Source organism: Sinocyclocheilus grahami, unplaced genomic scaffold, assembly GCF_001515645.1.
Source record: "Sinocyclocheilus grahami isolate Dianchi unplaced genomic scaffold, SAMN03320097.WGS_v1.1 scaffold57.1, whole genome shotgun sequence".
Taxonomy (NCBI): Eukaryota; Metazoa; Chordata; class Actinopteri; order Cypriniformes; family Cyprinidae; genus Sinocyclocheilus; species Sinocyclocheilus grahami.
Window position 1 is genome coordinate 1,118,256 of NW_015505236.1, and position 14,695 is coordinate 1,132,950.

Consider the following 14,695-nt stretch of genomic DNA (forward strand, 5'->3'; position numbering starts at 1 on the left):
ATGAGCGTCATCAAATTGATTACCACTACTTAAGTAAAACATGTTTTTCTAACATCTTGTTGCTTCCTGTCTCAGAGTCTTGCAAACTCAAATGTTAAGAGTCCAGTCAGTTTTTCTGTCTCAAACCTAATCTGTCCCAGATTAGGCCTCCTAATTGATTCAGCCTGACTCAGTGGGCAGTATTTAAGAAGCTGGATCCATACAGCAAGAGGCCAAAATGCTCTCACACTCACACTCAGGCTCCTGTCAACACAAAGCTCTTCCATGCCGTCACTGGACGAGCAGAAACAGACAAAGGGATGGTCGTGGCAGCGTCTGACAGTCAGAATAATACTTTACGGAACGCTGCGGAGCTGCCAGGTTTTTTGTATTCCTGAAGTGCTGCTGTATTATTGGGAGAGACATCTTGCTTTTGTGAGCATTTCATCAGCTCTAATGTAGTGGTTCCTCAGGGGGATAATGTGGGGAGTGAATGAACAAATTAATTTAGCTCAGTAGGAGGACAGCGGCCGAGAGCAGGAGGCAGGCTTGTCAGTATGACGCTGTGTCAAAGAGAGGATTATGGGGGAGAAAACCACACTCGGTATCATGCTGGTGACATCTGCACCATGTCTGGATGGTGCATCCCTCTACTTGCTCTTCATCAGCCTGTTTAGACAAACTGACACAGGGTTGGCCTTGTTTACAAGTCAATTTAATAATCTATCTGAAGGGGCTGCCAGCCAGCCCTTTTGTATTTACCGTTGTGTTTACTCTTGGAGAATGTTCTCTTCTGATTGGCATTGGATTGTATTTGACCTCCGTTTTGGCTCAGTAATCGTCACATTTTGTAACACTTAAGATAATAGCAGCTGCTGCATAATGCCGGTGCTGTGTTTGACATTTTATTTACCTGTAGCCTTAGGGAGATGGAAATGGGTTCTGGGAAGGGCATCTAGACTGCTGTCATGAATAGTCATGTCTAGACTGTACATTTGCAGTGCTGAAGGAGCATCTATGGATTTCTGCGAAATATAATTTTATATTGCAGCAGTTGGTGAGGCACCACATACCTCCAGAAGATGGATTCCCAAACTACTACTTTAGTAAGGGTTTTATTATAACAGTTTTTATTGTACAATTATTTATTTGTATTTTTGTTGTGTGTTTTCCCCCTAATTGTTTATTATTTAATAAAAAAAAATATTTTTAACACTTAAGATATTAATGATTTATTGTTTTATTGATTTAATGTATTTATTGTAGTTTAACCTAAAGAGCATAGTGTTCATTGATCTACAGTGACTTTTAATTATTGAAATATAAAATGAAAAACTATTAAATATACTATTAAATTAAGTTATGATAAAATTTTCTTGACGTTTTTATTAAACAATGTTTTGCAAATTATAAGACTTTTTATTTATTTTAAGACTAATGTTCATCTGTGATTTTTATCATTCATGCATCAGAAAGTTAAATAACCCAAAATTCATAATTATTAAATTACAATTATTACATCTCTATAATACATGATAAAAATGTATGAATTTATGTTATAGTTCTGTGGAACTTTCTGCTGTGTTCATAAACAAAATACGTATACAAGTGCAAATATAAGTTTATAGGATAAATTATGAATGATGGGCATTATGGTTCTGTGGAACTTTGAGTTCTGTAACCAGAGCGGTTGTATAGCAAATCCTTTGTAGCTCATGCTTTTAATAATTTTTCTGTGATCCAATTTCCCTAATGGAGTTACATTTAGGGAATTCATTGAGGAAAAGGTTTTTAAAAGAAACCTTTCTCTTCTGTGTGTACATCAGTACATGTATGGGACACATAGCAGAGTGTTTTTGAATACAAAAATAAAGTAGTATTTTAGGTAATAATATCTCACAAGTGTGTTTAAGTTAAATTGTTTAATTCAAACTAGTGTTACAGTGAGAAACAAACACTGACCTGGTATGAATAAATGATTTATACATGCACATTAAGTCTAGACCTTTTAGACTAATGCAACTATTACTTTGGAGAAAATGACATTATGGGTGGGTTGCACCAATAATAATTAAGCTTAAATCTAGTTTAAATCAAGGTTTATCTAACAATTCTGTTGCACCAATCTTTAAACCTTGTTTAAAAATAAACAGGTTTACATTTAAACCATCATTTTGATTCTGGATTTATTTTATATTTAGGATAGATTAAAATTAATACTGTTGCTACATGACTTTAAACTCAGATTTAGGGATGCAACAATACCATTTTTTCAGAACCGATCCGATCCGATCCCAAAAATTCTGAGTATTGGCCAATTCTGATCCGATACCAGCACAGTTTTTTTTTTTTTTAAATCAATGTAGAATTTCTATACTTCTGTGGGTTGACCTGATCATCACTCTTGTGTGTTAAACACAATCTACTATATATAGACAACTTCATTTGAATGAAAAATAACAAATGAAACCATATACAATTATAATCTATGACAAAAATACTATTATAAACTAGGTTAGTTGATAATTCAGCAGAAAAAATTATTCTAGAAAAAGCATGTGCACACAATAATTTTTATAAAAACATTAAACTAAACTACATTTAGTGTATAAAATGAAAAACTATTAAATATACTATTAAATTAAGTTATGATAAAATTTTCTTGACGTTTTTATTAAACAATGTTTTGCAAATTATAAGACTTTTTATTTATTTTAAGACTAATGTTCATCTGTGATTTTTATCATTCATGCATCAGAAAGTTAAATAACCCAAAATTCATAATTATTAAATTACAATTATTACATCTATATAATACATGATAAAAATGTATGAATTTATGTTATAGTTCTGTGGAACTTTCTGCTGTGTTCAAAATACAAAATAAACAAAATACGTATACAAGTGCAAATATAAGTTTATAGGATAAATTATGAATGATGGGCATTATGGTTCTGTGGAACTTTGAGTTCTGTAACCAGAGCGGTTGTATAGCAAATCCTTTGTAGCTCATGCTTTTAATAATTTTTCTGTGATCCAATTTCCCTAATGGAGTTACATTTAGGGAATTCATTGAGGAAAAGGTTTTTAAAAGAAACCTTTCTCTTCTGTGTGTACATCAGTACATGTATGGGACACATAGCAGAGTGTTTTTGAATACAAAAATAAAGTAGTATTTTAGGTAATAATATCTCACAAGTGTGTTTAAGTTAAATTGTTTAATTCAAACTAGTGTTACAGTGAGAAACAAACACTGACCTGGTGTATTAAGAACAGTGACTTTTTTTGTGGTATGAATAAATGATTTATACATGCACATTAAGTCTAGACCTTTTAGACTAATGCAACTATTACTTTGGAGAGAATGACATTATGGGTGGGTTGCACCAATAATAATTAAGCTTAAATCTAGTTTAAATCAAGGTTTATCTAACAATTCTGTTGCACCAATCTTTAAACCTTGTTTAAAAATAAACAGGTTTACATTTAAACCATCAGTTTGATTCTGGATTTATTTTATATTTAGGATAGATTAAAATGAATCCTGTTGCTACATGACTAAACTCAGATTTAGGGATGCAACAATACCATTTTTTCAGAACCGATCCGATCCGATCCCAAAGATTCTGAGTATTGGCCAATTCTGATCCGATACCAGCACAGTTTTTTTTTTTTTAAATCAATGTAGAATTTCTATACTTCTGTGGGTTGACCTGATCATCACTCTTGTGTGTGTTAAACACAATCTGCTATATATAGACAACTTCATTTGAATGAAAAATAACAAATGAAACCATATACAATTATAATCTATGACAAAAATACTATTATAAACTAGGTTAGTGGATAATTCAGCAGAAAAAGTTATTCTAGAAAAAGCATGTGCGCAACATATGATCGATAGAACAGAGCAAAAAAGACTATTGATAATCTTTCATTGCGCAAATGTATAATACTAAAGTGTATGACTCCAATACAGTGCGGCACAAAGCGCTTATGCGCATCCCGAGTGCAGAATGATGTGCTTGAAGCATCGGATCGATGCATCCCTACTCAGATTTAAATCTCAATTAGGGATTAACTTTAAATTTACAGGTGAGGAGATTTAAATAAAATAAAGTGCACCTACAGTTACAATATGTGGCTGATTGAACCAAGACAGGAACTGTGGGTGAGTCGTCAGGTCTCAGAGAGGTGTTTATTACAAATAGAAATGAAAATTAAAGCGCATTGACTTTGCAGCCCGTTGTAAATTTGCGTCTGCTATCGAGACCGGGATGTGGATTCGTCACTCATGCCGGTGCATCTTCGGCATACGACAAAGAAAAGAAGACAGGAATATGCTGTACCTATAGCATTTAACGGCAACAGTGATGATGAAGTGAGCACCAGTGATCGCGGCTGCGCCTCTCGTTTCTCACGCCCGAGAACGAGATTAATGTAATCAAATTAAATATAAAACCAAAGCTATTTGCCATTGCCAGGGCATTGACGTTTTTATAGAAAATATTTTATAGTTTGTTACAGAAAAACAAGTTATGCTCAGAGTCCAGAGCCTTGATCATAACATTATAACAGGCACCTTCCGAGTAGAGACCTGCACTATCGCGGGACATAACGCAGTAGAGTGTGGCGCAGGACAACACTTGATGGGCGAGTGTGGGCGGGTAGATACTCGTGTGTGTGTGCGGGATGCGGGAGAATAAGGGTGTATCACACTAGGCAATCTTAGCTGTGCCCGAGCACGTCTGACCCCCAAAGCCTGGTTCGTTTGACTAGTGTGTTATCACTCCTTGCCGCAGTTCGTTTAGCCGGCCCTTGCTCGGTTGGAAGAGGTGGGCCAGAGCGCGGTTCACTTGGGCTCGGGCGCGGTATGCATGTAGTGTGATCGCTCCGTGCCACGCTCGGTTGGAAGAGGTGGGCCAGAGCGCGGTTCAGTTATATATAGATCAGTGAGTGTGAGCGCTAACTGCACCCGAGCGCTGAACTTCTGATACGTGCAGCATGATTGCGTGAACAGTTCTGAGCGGCAAAAGTGATAGATCTGTAAAGCAGTGAGAGGGCCGTGTGTGTTACCGTGTCCCAAACGACTCAAAATAATAAACCACAAAGTTAACAAAACGATGCACTCCACTGTGCTGAGCGAGAGCGCTTCTCTGCTGTCTTCACGTGCTATTGGAAACTTCCTATTTCCCACTTATGAAGTTGTGAGCACTTCATGTGAGCACTGCTGCAGTCTTAGGCCCACCCCAAATGCTCTCATTTGTTGAGACGCGTGGTGACACCCATCCCAAGCCAGTACTGATCAACATCCCGCCCCTCCCGTGACCCATGGTTTGTGTATTCAGAGCCAGTGAGCATTGGACTTTCATAATAATAAAAAAGCACGATAAAATAATTGTCGGCGTTAATCAATTAATGTTTTAACGCGATAACGCATTAACTTGCCCAGCCCTAATTTAAATATAGTTCCAAGATTATGAAATCCGTATGCACTGCCTCAAAGTTTTCATTGCTTGCTTGATCAGCTGTTTGAGCAAGGGTCTCACTACGTAGCAATTTATAAAGACTGCTGACATTTTACAAGTTTATTTCCTTTATCGACAAAAGCAATTTATGTCAGAGACATAAGGAATATTAACATTGTTACTGTTTAATTCGAATGGCAAATATATCATGGTGGAGAAAATTAATCGTAGATGGATTTTTTAAATACAGGTTAGAATTCTAATCCCCGATTTGTTCATCTGTGTTTAAAATGAAGTGGTAATCGATTTAAAATAAAACCCTGATCAACTAATCCTTGATTAGCTCTAAACTTTGCTTACATTAATCCTTGTTGGTGCAACCCACCCTAAGTGTCTGTTCAAGGTGGCACTCATTAAGTAGAGTGCTGGATGTTAGTCTTTTAATATGAGTCCACTAGCATGTGTGCATACTGTGGCTCGCTCTGCAGGGGCAATGGAAAAGATCAATGTGGCACACCTGACTTGCCGAGTCCTCCCTATAGAGAAGCTGTTGCTTTAATTAAATCGCTGCGGAATCGTGCGCAGCTCGCCGGAGCGAAAAACGGCCAAATCCCCTCCTTTGAGAGCCTGCCAGACGCCTTTGGATCTCCTTCATTCTCTCCGTCTATTGAAGGGTATAAAATGGGCAGTGATAAGCGAATTACAAAAGGCATCCTGGTGGAATAGGAAGGGATATTTTTCACAGAAGCACAACCTGGATTGATTCTGATTGATTTTCCCAAACCACCAGTAACAAGGCTTGTAAGCAAGCACGCATATGCACGCACACACATCTCGCTCACCAGAACAACCTTATTAAACTTTGTGTAAAGTATTTCCTGGAATTGAATTCAGTGGGGAGCTTGCTGTGGGAGTCTCTCAGTGGGCTTCTCATGCATACTGCACATACATCCTGAATGTCAGGATAGTGTTGGATGATGTTAGAATATCCTTTTATGCATTATTTCCCTGTAATTCCTAAATGAATTAAATTTGTTTCAGTGGTGCAGTTCTGTTTGTTATGGAAGATGCAAGCTGTTATTACAAATAGTGGTGGAGTTTTATTTTAATTGGGGCTGTGAATCAAAAAAAAAAAAAAAAAAACCTCAGTTTTCTGTGATTTTAATAGTAGTTAATCATGTTAAGTGCAGTTAAAGGGATAGTTCACCAAAACATTTGAACTATTCGGTCATTAATTACTCACCCTCATGTCGTTTCAAAACCATAAGACCTTTGTTCATCTTCGGAACACAAATTAAGATATTTTAGATGAAATCCGAGAGCTTTCTGATCCGGCATAGACAGCCACGCAACTACCACGTTCAAGGTCCAGGAAGGTAGTAAGGACATCAATAAAATTGTCCATGTGACATCAGTGGTTTAACAGTAATTTTCTGAAGCTACAAGAATACTTTTTGTGTGCAGAGAAAACAAAAATAATTACTTTATTCAACAATTTCTTCTCTTCTATGTCAGTTTTTGATGCATATTCATTAGAGTACCATAACGTATGCGTGTGGTGCTGCTGACACAGGAGCCGGTGTTTCACTCGAAAGTCATTTATTTACCATTTACTTTAATCTGCCATCAGATGTTGTTGTCATAATGTGTTGCTATGGGTTGCGTCTTGCTTTGGACCTGACTGACTGGACAGACTGGCATTCTGCCACAGCGAGCTTTATGCTTTCTAACCTTGTTTTTTTCTAGGCTTGATTGTGTTTATGGGGTGCAGTCTAACATGTGTTAATGCTTTGTTTAAAAAAAAAAAAAGATGATATCTCGGTTTACATTGAACTTTCAGCTTCGTAACTTTGCAGATATTGTTTATGCTCAAACAGCAACATTACACACTAACTAACATTAAAAAAGTGAAAGTGAAATTGCAATTAATTCCACTTTTTCCTTCTTTGTTGCAATTATTCTGCTTATTGTACATATAAAATACAAGACGTTTATATCAGTAGTCCCATATTCATAATTGTGACCTCACAGTCGGTTTACAATATCTACCATTGTAACATGTTTACATCTACCAATGTCTATTTGTATATATGTATACATACATATACACTATACACACTGTAGTAATTGTTATTTTTTATTTATAAATGTTTTTTTTTACATTTAAGCCAGTGGCCATGAGAAACTCTCTGCTGATCCCTGTATAAATTGAATTGATTTTAATAACTTTGTAACTTTATTATACTTGAAGTGTGCACTAAACCCTAGAAAAATACAAGTATACTCAATATTCAGTGACTTGAATCAGATTGTGGGTGCAAAAAAACATGATCCAGACATCCCTGATAAAAATGTTTTTAATGTATTTTTTTATCATTTATTAACAATTACAGAACATGATAAAACTTAAAACAACTTTTAATAAAAAATGTAATCCATGTCAATGTAATCATATTTTAATTAATAGCATGTTAAGCATTGCTTTTATTGTAAAATAACTCCACATGATGTTTCTCTCGTTTTTATTATAAAGTAGCGTCTTTTTGAACTCACCAGCTTCTATGCATATTTCATCTCTTTTATTTTTTACAATTTTAGAGAAAACGAAGTTCTGAAGGTCCAGCTGAAGAAGTATGTTGGAGCTGTCCAAATGCTGAAAAGAGAAGGCAGCCAAGGCAATGACGGTAAGGCAGTGTTCTCATACCATAGCATGTTTAACGAAATGTGGCCACCTTGCAGCCATTTTCATATACTTGGTGGTTTTTTAAAACTTGTAACCAGATAAAACCACCTAGTTAAAGTCAGATACATAAACATGAATGATTTTGTGGAGGAAAAAGGACTGTTAATATTTTTCAGTGTAAAAACCCCCCCACAGTTATCTGTGCAGTGATGCATTGTATCTGCAGACAATCCAATCCCCTGGAGGGTTTAGAAGGGACCCAAACATTTTTGTTAAAAAAAATTGAAATATTGCGTTGCAGTTGTTCCTTTGCGTCTGCAGACTATTAGCATGTGTGTGATGAATGACATGACATCCCTCTGTGGGATGCTGTCATATGTTTGAACAGCCTGTGTCTATAATTTCACAGTTTTTTTCTGCAATTTGGTGGGAATTTCAATTATCTTTACATCATTTCATCAACAGCTTGCATCAGATGAACATTGTAAGATTTTTCCATGCAGTAAGTTTAGTGTGGTAGCACGGCTCTCATATGCAAAGTAAACGTGTGCCTTACAGGAGCTGAAATGCGAAGCGTTTATCAAAATTCCAGTGTGGGTTGTTTGCGTTTCAGCCCTTTCGATAAATCCAGATAACTGGGTGATGCACACCCAGCAACAATTGGTTGCGAACCTTTATGACTGCATCTCTTTAATGGATTTGACAAACATGCTCATCTTCACAGATCAGCAGTCGCAGCTCTCCCAGCTCGTCATTGCATGTATTACAATACGTGATACGTATTACAGTATCAGTCAGATCTGTGTGTGGAAGTGTGGTCCCACATGAGAGTAAGCCTCAGAGAAACCCCAAACGGATGCCTAATAAAGAGTTTTATACGGCCGGATCATGCTGCGTGTGCCGGGTCTATTATGGCTCCATTGTGGATGCACCGAGCAGCACTATTGTTGCAAATTTCCCCATTTGCTGTCTATCTGGCTTTCTCTCTCTCTGTTGCTGCAAGAAATAAAACTAGAAAAATAGAGGCGACCACATGCGAGTCTAATGCTCCATTCGAAAACCCAGTGAGCTGCCTATGGAGGCTGGGTTTTAAACCATTGAAGATGTGCTCCCAACTTGATGTTAGGCATAGGCATTCCTTGCCTGCCTTCTTTTTAATCAAATATTATGACGTTTTAGCAACATTTTATGATATCATTACATGTATCCTTCACAGAATATGCATTCCCAGAATGCATTGTGACCAGCTGTAGTGATAAGATGAATCTAAATAGGCGAACAAGAGAAATGCCATTGTAATTTTTTAAATTTACGATTATTGAACGAGTATTTATGAATTGAAGTAGTTCTTTGTAAATTAATTATTTTTCAAATATTTATGAAAAATAAATTATACAATTAATTTAATAAAAAAATTGTTTTTAATTATTTGAAAATTAATTTAATTTCAAGATATAAACTCAGAATTCTGAATGACTTTCTCACAATTCTGAGTTTACATCTCTCAAAAAAAGGTAATTGTGACTTTTTATCTCACATTTCTGACTTTTATTCGCAGTCACAAGTTATATCTTGCAATTCTGACATTTTAACTTGCAATTTCAAATTTATCAAGAGAAAAAAAGCCTAAATTGTGAGAGAAAAGGTTGCAGTTACCTTTTTAAATTTTTTTTCCTGTGGTGGAAACAAGCTTCCATACTCAGTTAATCGAATTTGACTTTTATTACAACATACAGTTTTAAGTAGTGCTGTCAAACGATTAATCGTGATTAATATATATTTTGAAAATATTTACATGTATTTACATGTATGTATTTATATATACACAATAAATATACACAGTGTACACCACACGCATATATTATGTAAACAAAAACTTTCATTTTGGATGCAATTAATCGCGATTAATCGTTTGACAGCACTAGTTTTAAGTAAATAAGTTTCATTTTCATTTTTTCAGTATTAGCGTCAGACTGTTCTATTTAAGTTTTCTGCATGCAACACTCTTTGTATGGTGCGCTGCCTATGTAGGTACATAGGCACATATGAGGTTCTGAGACTGTTAAGGTGCTGCCTGTGTAGACTGTAGACAGCGAGGCAGCTCACTAGATTGTAGAACAGGGCTTAAATGATTCCTCCCTCCATGTCTTCTGGGCTAATGATGTGTCCGTACTGTACTCTGACTTTGATGTTGAACAGCAACTGGAAAGGATGGTACGGACACATCAAATTGATATACAAGCGCACAATACGAGACTTTTTCATGTTCTGTCAGACTGTGCGCACATGATATGAGCTCTTTTGAAAGTTTTGCTGTAAGATCATGATATGTTAAAAAAAGAATTCCTTGCGTCTCCCCAAAGTTGAACTGCTATCACGGTATTGCGAGTGTTGGATTAGAGCATGCAATTAGATAAACCCTCGCTCCACCAAAATGTGAAATTGAAGAAACTTTTTCATTCCCATATCAAATATCCTTTTATCAGGCACTGGAAGTGAACAGGAAATCATGCAAATGAGGAGAGGTTAAGTGTCTTGTCACTTGCAGAGGCTGCAAAGAGAGCAGAAAAAGCTGGGGGTTTAGGTTTTTTGTTTCTGTTCTTTTCTCCAGAAATGTGGGTCAAAGGGAGAGTCATCAGTTCTGGGATAACCCAAGTTGAGAGAACCCTACATTTGTCTCTTGTTGATGGATGGTAGCATTCGTTATAATATAAACGTATCTGTGTAGTTAGAAAAAGGAATGGGTCGCTGTGTTTGACTAGTTGTCCAACAACCAAATAGTTAATTAATGTGGTCAGCAATTTTATATAGATTATTTAGCTTTTTCTAATTAGCATTCTAACACACTGTTGTTTTTTTAGCTGACAGTTGGCACCATTTCAGAGAAGTTTCATACTTTTCTAGCTTTTTTCTAACTCATTAACTCATTCCTTATTTAAGGACTTTTGCTATTGGTAAGTGTGGCTTGGCATTTAGTAGCAACTTTTTTTTTGTTTAAAGCAGGGGTTTGCAAACTTTTCGACATGACATGCCATTTAAAATTTTTCTGGTTAACCACTGTGCCAATATCACCTCCCCCTCCTTATTTTTTAAAAATGCATGCTGTATTTATATATTACATAAGCATTTTTAAATGATAAGAAAAAAAATCAATATTTGATTTTCATTTAAATAGTTTCTGAAGCATTTTTTCATAAATTGTTTTTTTTAAGTGCCCCTATTATGGATTTTTGAAAATTACCTTTCATGCAGTGTGTAACACAGCTCTAAGTGAATGAAAACATCCGGCAATGTTTTAAATCTGAAAGTGCACCGTGTATAAAGTTATTGTCTCTCAAAAGAAAGAGTCAACTCTGAATCACTGAAATGAGTCGTTTTTAAAACGAATCCCAAGCCGGTTCATGTTGATGTCAACATGAAACATTAACATATTGCCTGCCCACTTGTTGGTCTTTTCGTGTTGGTCTGAATGAAAATGTATTCATTGCCACTTAGATGGTGCTTTTGGAGCAGTAAAAATAGCTGTTTCCCCGATAACGCTGTACACAAAGCAGCACTGCGCTCACAAACACTGCCTTATCAGGCATTACAGGCATGATGAAATAAAAATGAGATGAATTGGACCAATCACCGCAGATTAGCGTCACGCAATGGAGGGGTTTGGAAAAATTAATTGTTGAGCGAATCGTTTAGGAGTCGTTGAGCAAGTAAGGTAAAAATAATTGCATATTATAAGACAATGAAAGTGTTTTTTGACCTTGTATGCATGTCAGCCTGTTGTTGGGGACTCCCAAAACCAAAATATGAACCTTTCATTACCCATAATAGGGGCACTTTATACTTTTCCAAGGTTCTTTAATAACAGATGTACAACATGACTGTACTGAACACCACTGAATGTGTGTGTGTAACAAGGCCAATTGTGCATTAAAACTGTTCAGTTTAATCACCATTCTATATTTACTCTTTTCCCACCAGGGTTTTTGAAAAAAGTTGCCAGCCACCGCCAGCGTTTTTGCTGATTTTCACTAAAAATTTCATGGCCTCCAGAATATTTTGTTGTATGAATATCTGAACATGCAATACAGTAAAATAAAGATCAGACCCTTTACTTTCAAAAAAAAAATCTGTTTTATTCTAGATTCAAGCTTTGTTTTTTATCAACACTTGAATGCAGGTAGGTTTCATAAAAAAGCAACATTTTGAGCAAAAAGCTGAGAAAATCAAATTTTTATCAAATACTACATCTGGATCATATTCATCAGTAATTTTATCAGAGCAAAGATGCAGTATGCTAGATGGCTTCCATCAGCACTCCCAAAGCTTGCACAGTCCTTTACGACTTCATGGATTGACATTTCACTCTGTAACATTAGGCAGTTTTCATATACAGTATATGCGGTTAGTGTTGATGATCTTATTCTTTTTCATGTGCATATGCATACATATGAGATCGCTCGTTTCTGTGTCCTCTTGGTCTGTGTTTTTGATCTGCGCTTTCAAGACTCATTCAGGAGATGCATAATAGCGCCCCCTAGCCTATAACAATGAGAACGCGGAAACCCGGAAAATTCCATGTTTGGCAGGGAAGAGTTGTCTCATGAATAACAGAAAATTATGTGTTTGGCGTGGAAAGAGTTAATGCGCTGCTTTATTTGATGCGCGCACACACACACACACACACACACCCCACTTGCACACAGAGATCGGAGATCGCACTGTGCAAACAGAAACATTCAGGAGCTCATAAACTTGTTGTCAGCACTGCCTTGCGACTTTTATTAATCGATACTGAATCGCTACATTATATTTCTCAGCAATGAGGGGGGTAAAATCGCTGTTTTTTTATGAAACTAAACTCAGCTTCATTGTTTGTACAGAGAGACAGATGCAAGCAATTCACACAAGCAACTTAAATCTCTCTCTCTCTCTCTCTCTCTCAAAATGGCCATATTTGAGAAAAAAAGTTGAGTAGTTTGCATCACTGGATATATTAACATTTAACATTTCTATCGTGAAACAGTTGACTAATATTAAATGATTTGCAGCTTCATTTGACCTCACTCTCTTTCAACATTAAACTGACGCTTCGTGCTGGAATATACATTTTTTTCAGTGTATACTACACAGTAAGTTAGTTCTTCATCAGATATAGTTTACACTCTCAAACTATTCATATGCTGCCCAGGTTTATCACCATGTAAGATTTTGGCACTCAAATTGCGATGGATTCATTGCTCCATCAGCCCTCCTTGAATTGTAATGCATTCATTACAGAGCCTCTGACAGGCTAAATGAATCTTAGTTCAGGAAATGGATCAGGGTGCTATTTAAAAATGAATAAACGTGCCGGGCTTTCGCCTCTCTCCAATGACAGCCACAGTTAATGAGTCAATGAAGGCCATTCTTCTCTAGTGCAGCCAGAAAAGCGTTAATAATTTCATGTTTCGAATTCATTACACGGCGGATTGTATTTACTCATCTCTGTTGGGCTCTGGAAGTGAAGACGTTTTGTTGTTCGCGCCTCTGCTTCGGTGGAGAGGTGTAGATGAGTGTGCAGCCGTGTGGGTTATTGTGTTTACTTTGACTAATGCGGATCCCCGTCATGTGTGAGAGAGCTTGGTCTTTATTAATCAGAGGGGTGCGTTCGCAGCAGAGTGAAATGAGTGGCCTCGTAGGTGGGGCCAGGTGGTCTTCAGCAAGGGGGATGACGTACCTGATCACCTGTTAATGAACGGTGTTAATGAACATTTTAATCCTCGCCCGCAGGTTAAACAGGGACCTTATAACTCGTGTCCGTTATTGCACAGCCGTCGTGCCTAAAGATAGAGAGGCTGGGCAGGTGTACAGCAGATACCTCGGTGAGAGCACCTGGACAGCGATGACTTCTATTGCCTGTGGTTATTTTTCATTTACTGTCAAGCCATCCTCCGACGTCTCCACAGATGCTCCCCTCCGGCGACAGAGCGGACGCTCTGGTTCTTGGCTATGGTGGACCTCGAGATCTCCACTGACAGTCAGAGTGTGATTCCAGCACTATTTTGTGATTCAGGTCCTGCCGTGCCACCCGAAAGAGAGAGAGAGAGAGAGAGAGAGAAACAGACAGGCGAGTAAAAAGGGCAGAGGGTGGACTACATTTGCTCATCATTACTCAAGCCGTTATGTCAGTGAAGTTCAATCTCAAATAAAAAGCACAAGGCGAGACAGGTAAATAAAGACATCAGAATGAAAATTCTTGAAATTAATTTTTTTTAGAGCAGTAGTGCAGCAGGATTGTTTCCTCACTAAAATTTTTCTGCATGATGCCAGCTCTGATAACTCTGAATTGATACACATATATTTCTAGGGTGTAAAACTTTGAACAAGTAATCATCATAAAACCTTCATTGTAGGGCTGCACGATATTGGGAAAAACTCACATTGTGATATTTTGTTTTGCTGCGATATATATTGTGATATGAAAAAAAAAATCACCAGATGACTTGAGTAGCTCTATTTGGGGGGGAAAAAAATCAATGATTGGGGTGATTTTGTAGGTGAGTAAATCAGCATAGAAAATAAACAA

At 36.9% G+C, this 14,695-nt stretch overlaps 1 protein-coding gene across 1 annotated transcript in view; it reads left to right on the plus strand.

Annotated features, from left to right (window-relative positions):
- The window catches only part of snx29 (sorting nexin 29), a 227,934-nt gene that overhangs the window by 33,882 nt on the left and 179,357 nt on the right, over positions 1–14,695 (plus strand). The window contains exon 14 of the mRNA XM_016270687.1: positions 8,046–8,131. Coding sequence (XP_016126173.1) covers positions 8,046–8,131 — 86 coding nt within the window. The remainder of the gene's footprint in view (positions 1–8,045; positions 8,132–14,695) is intronic.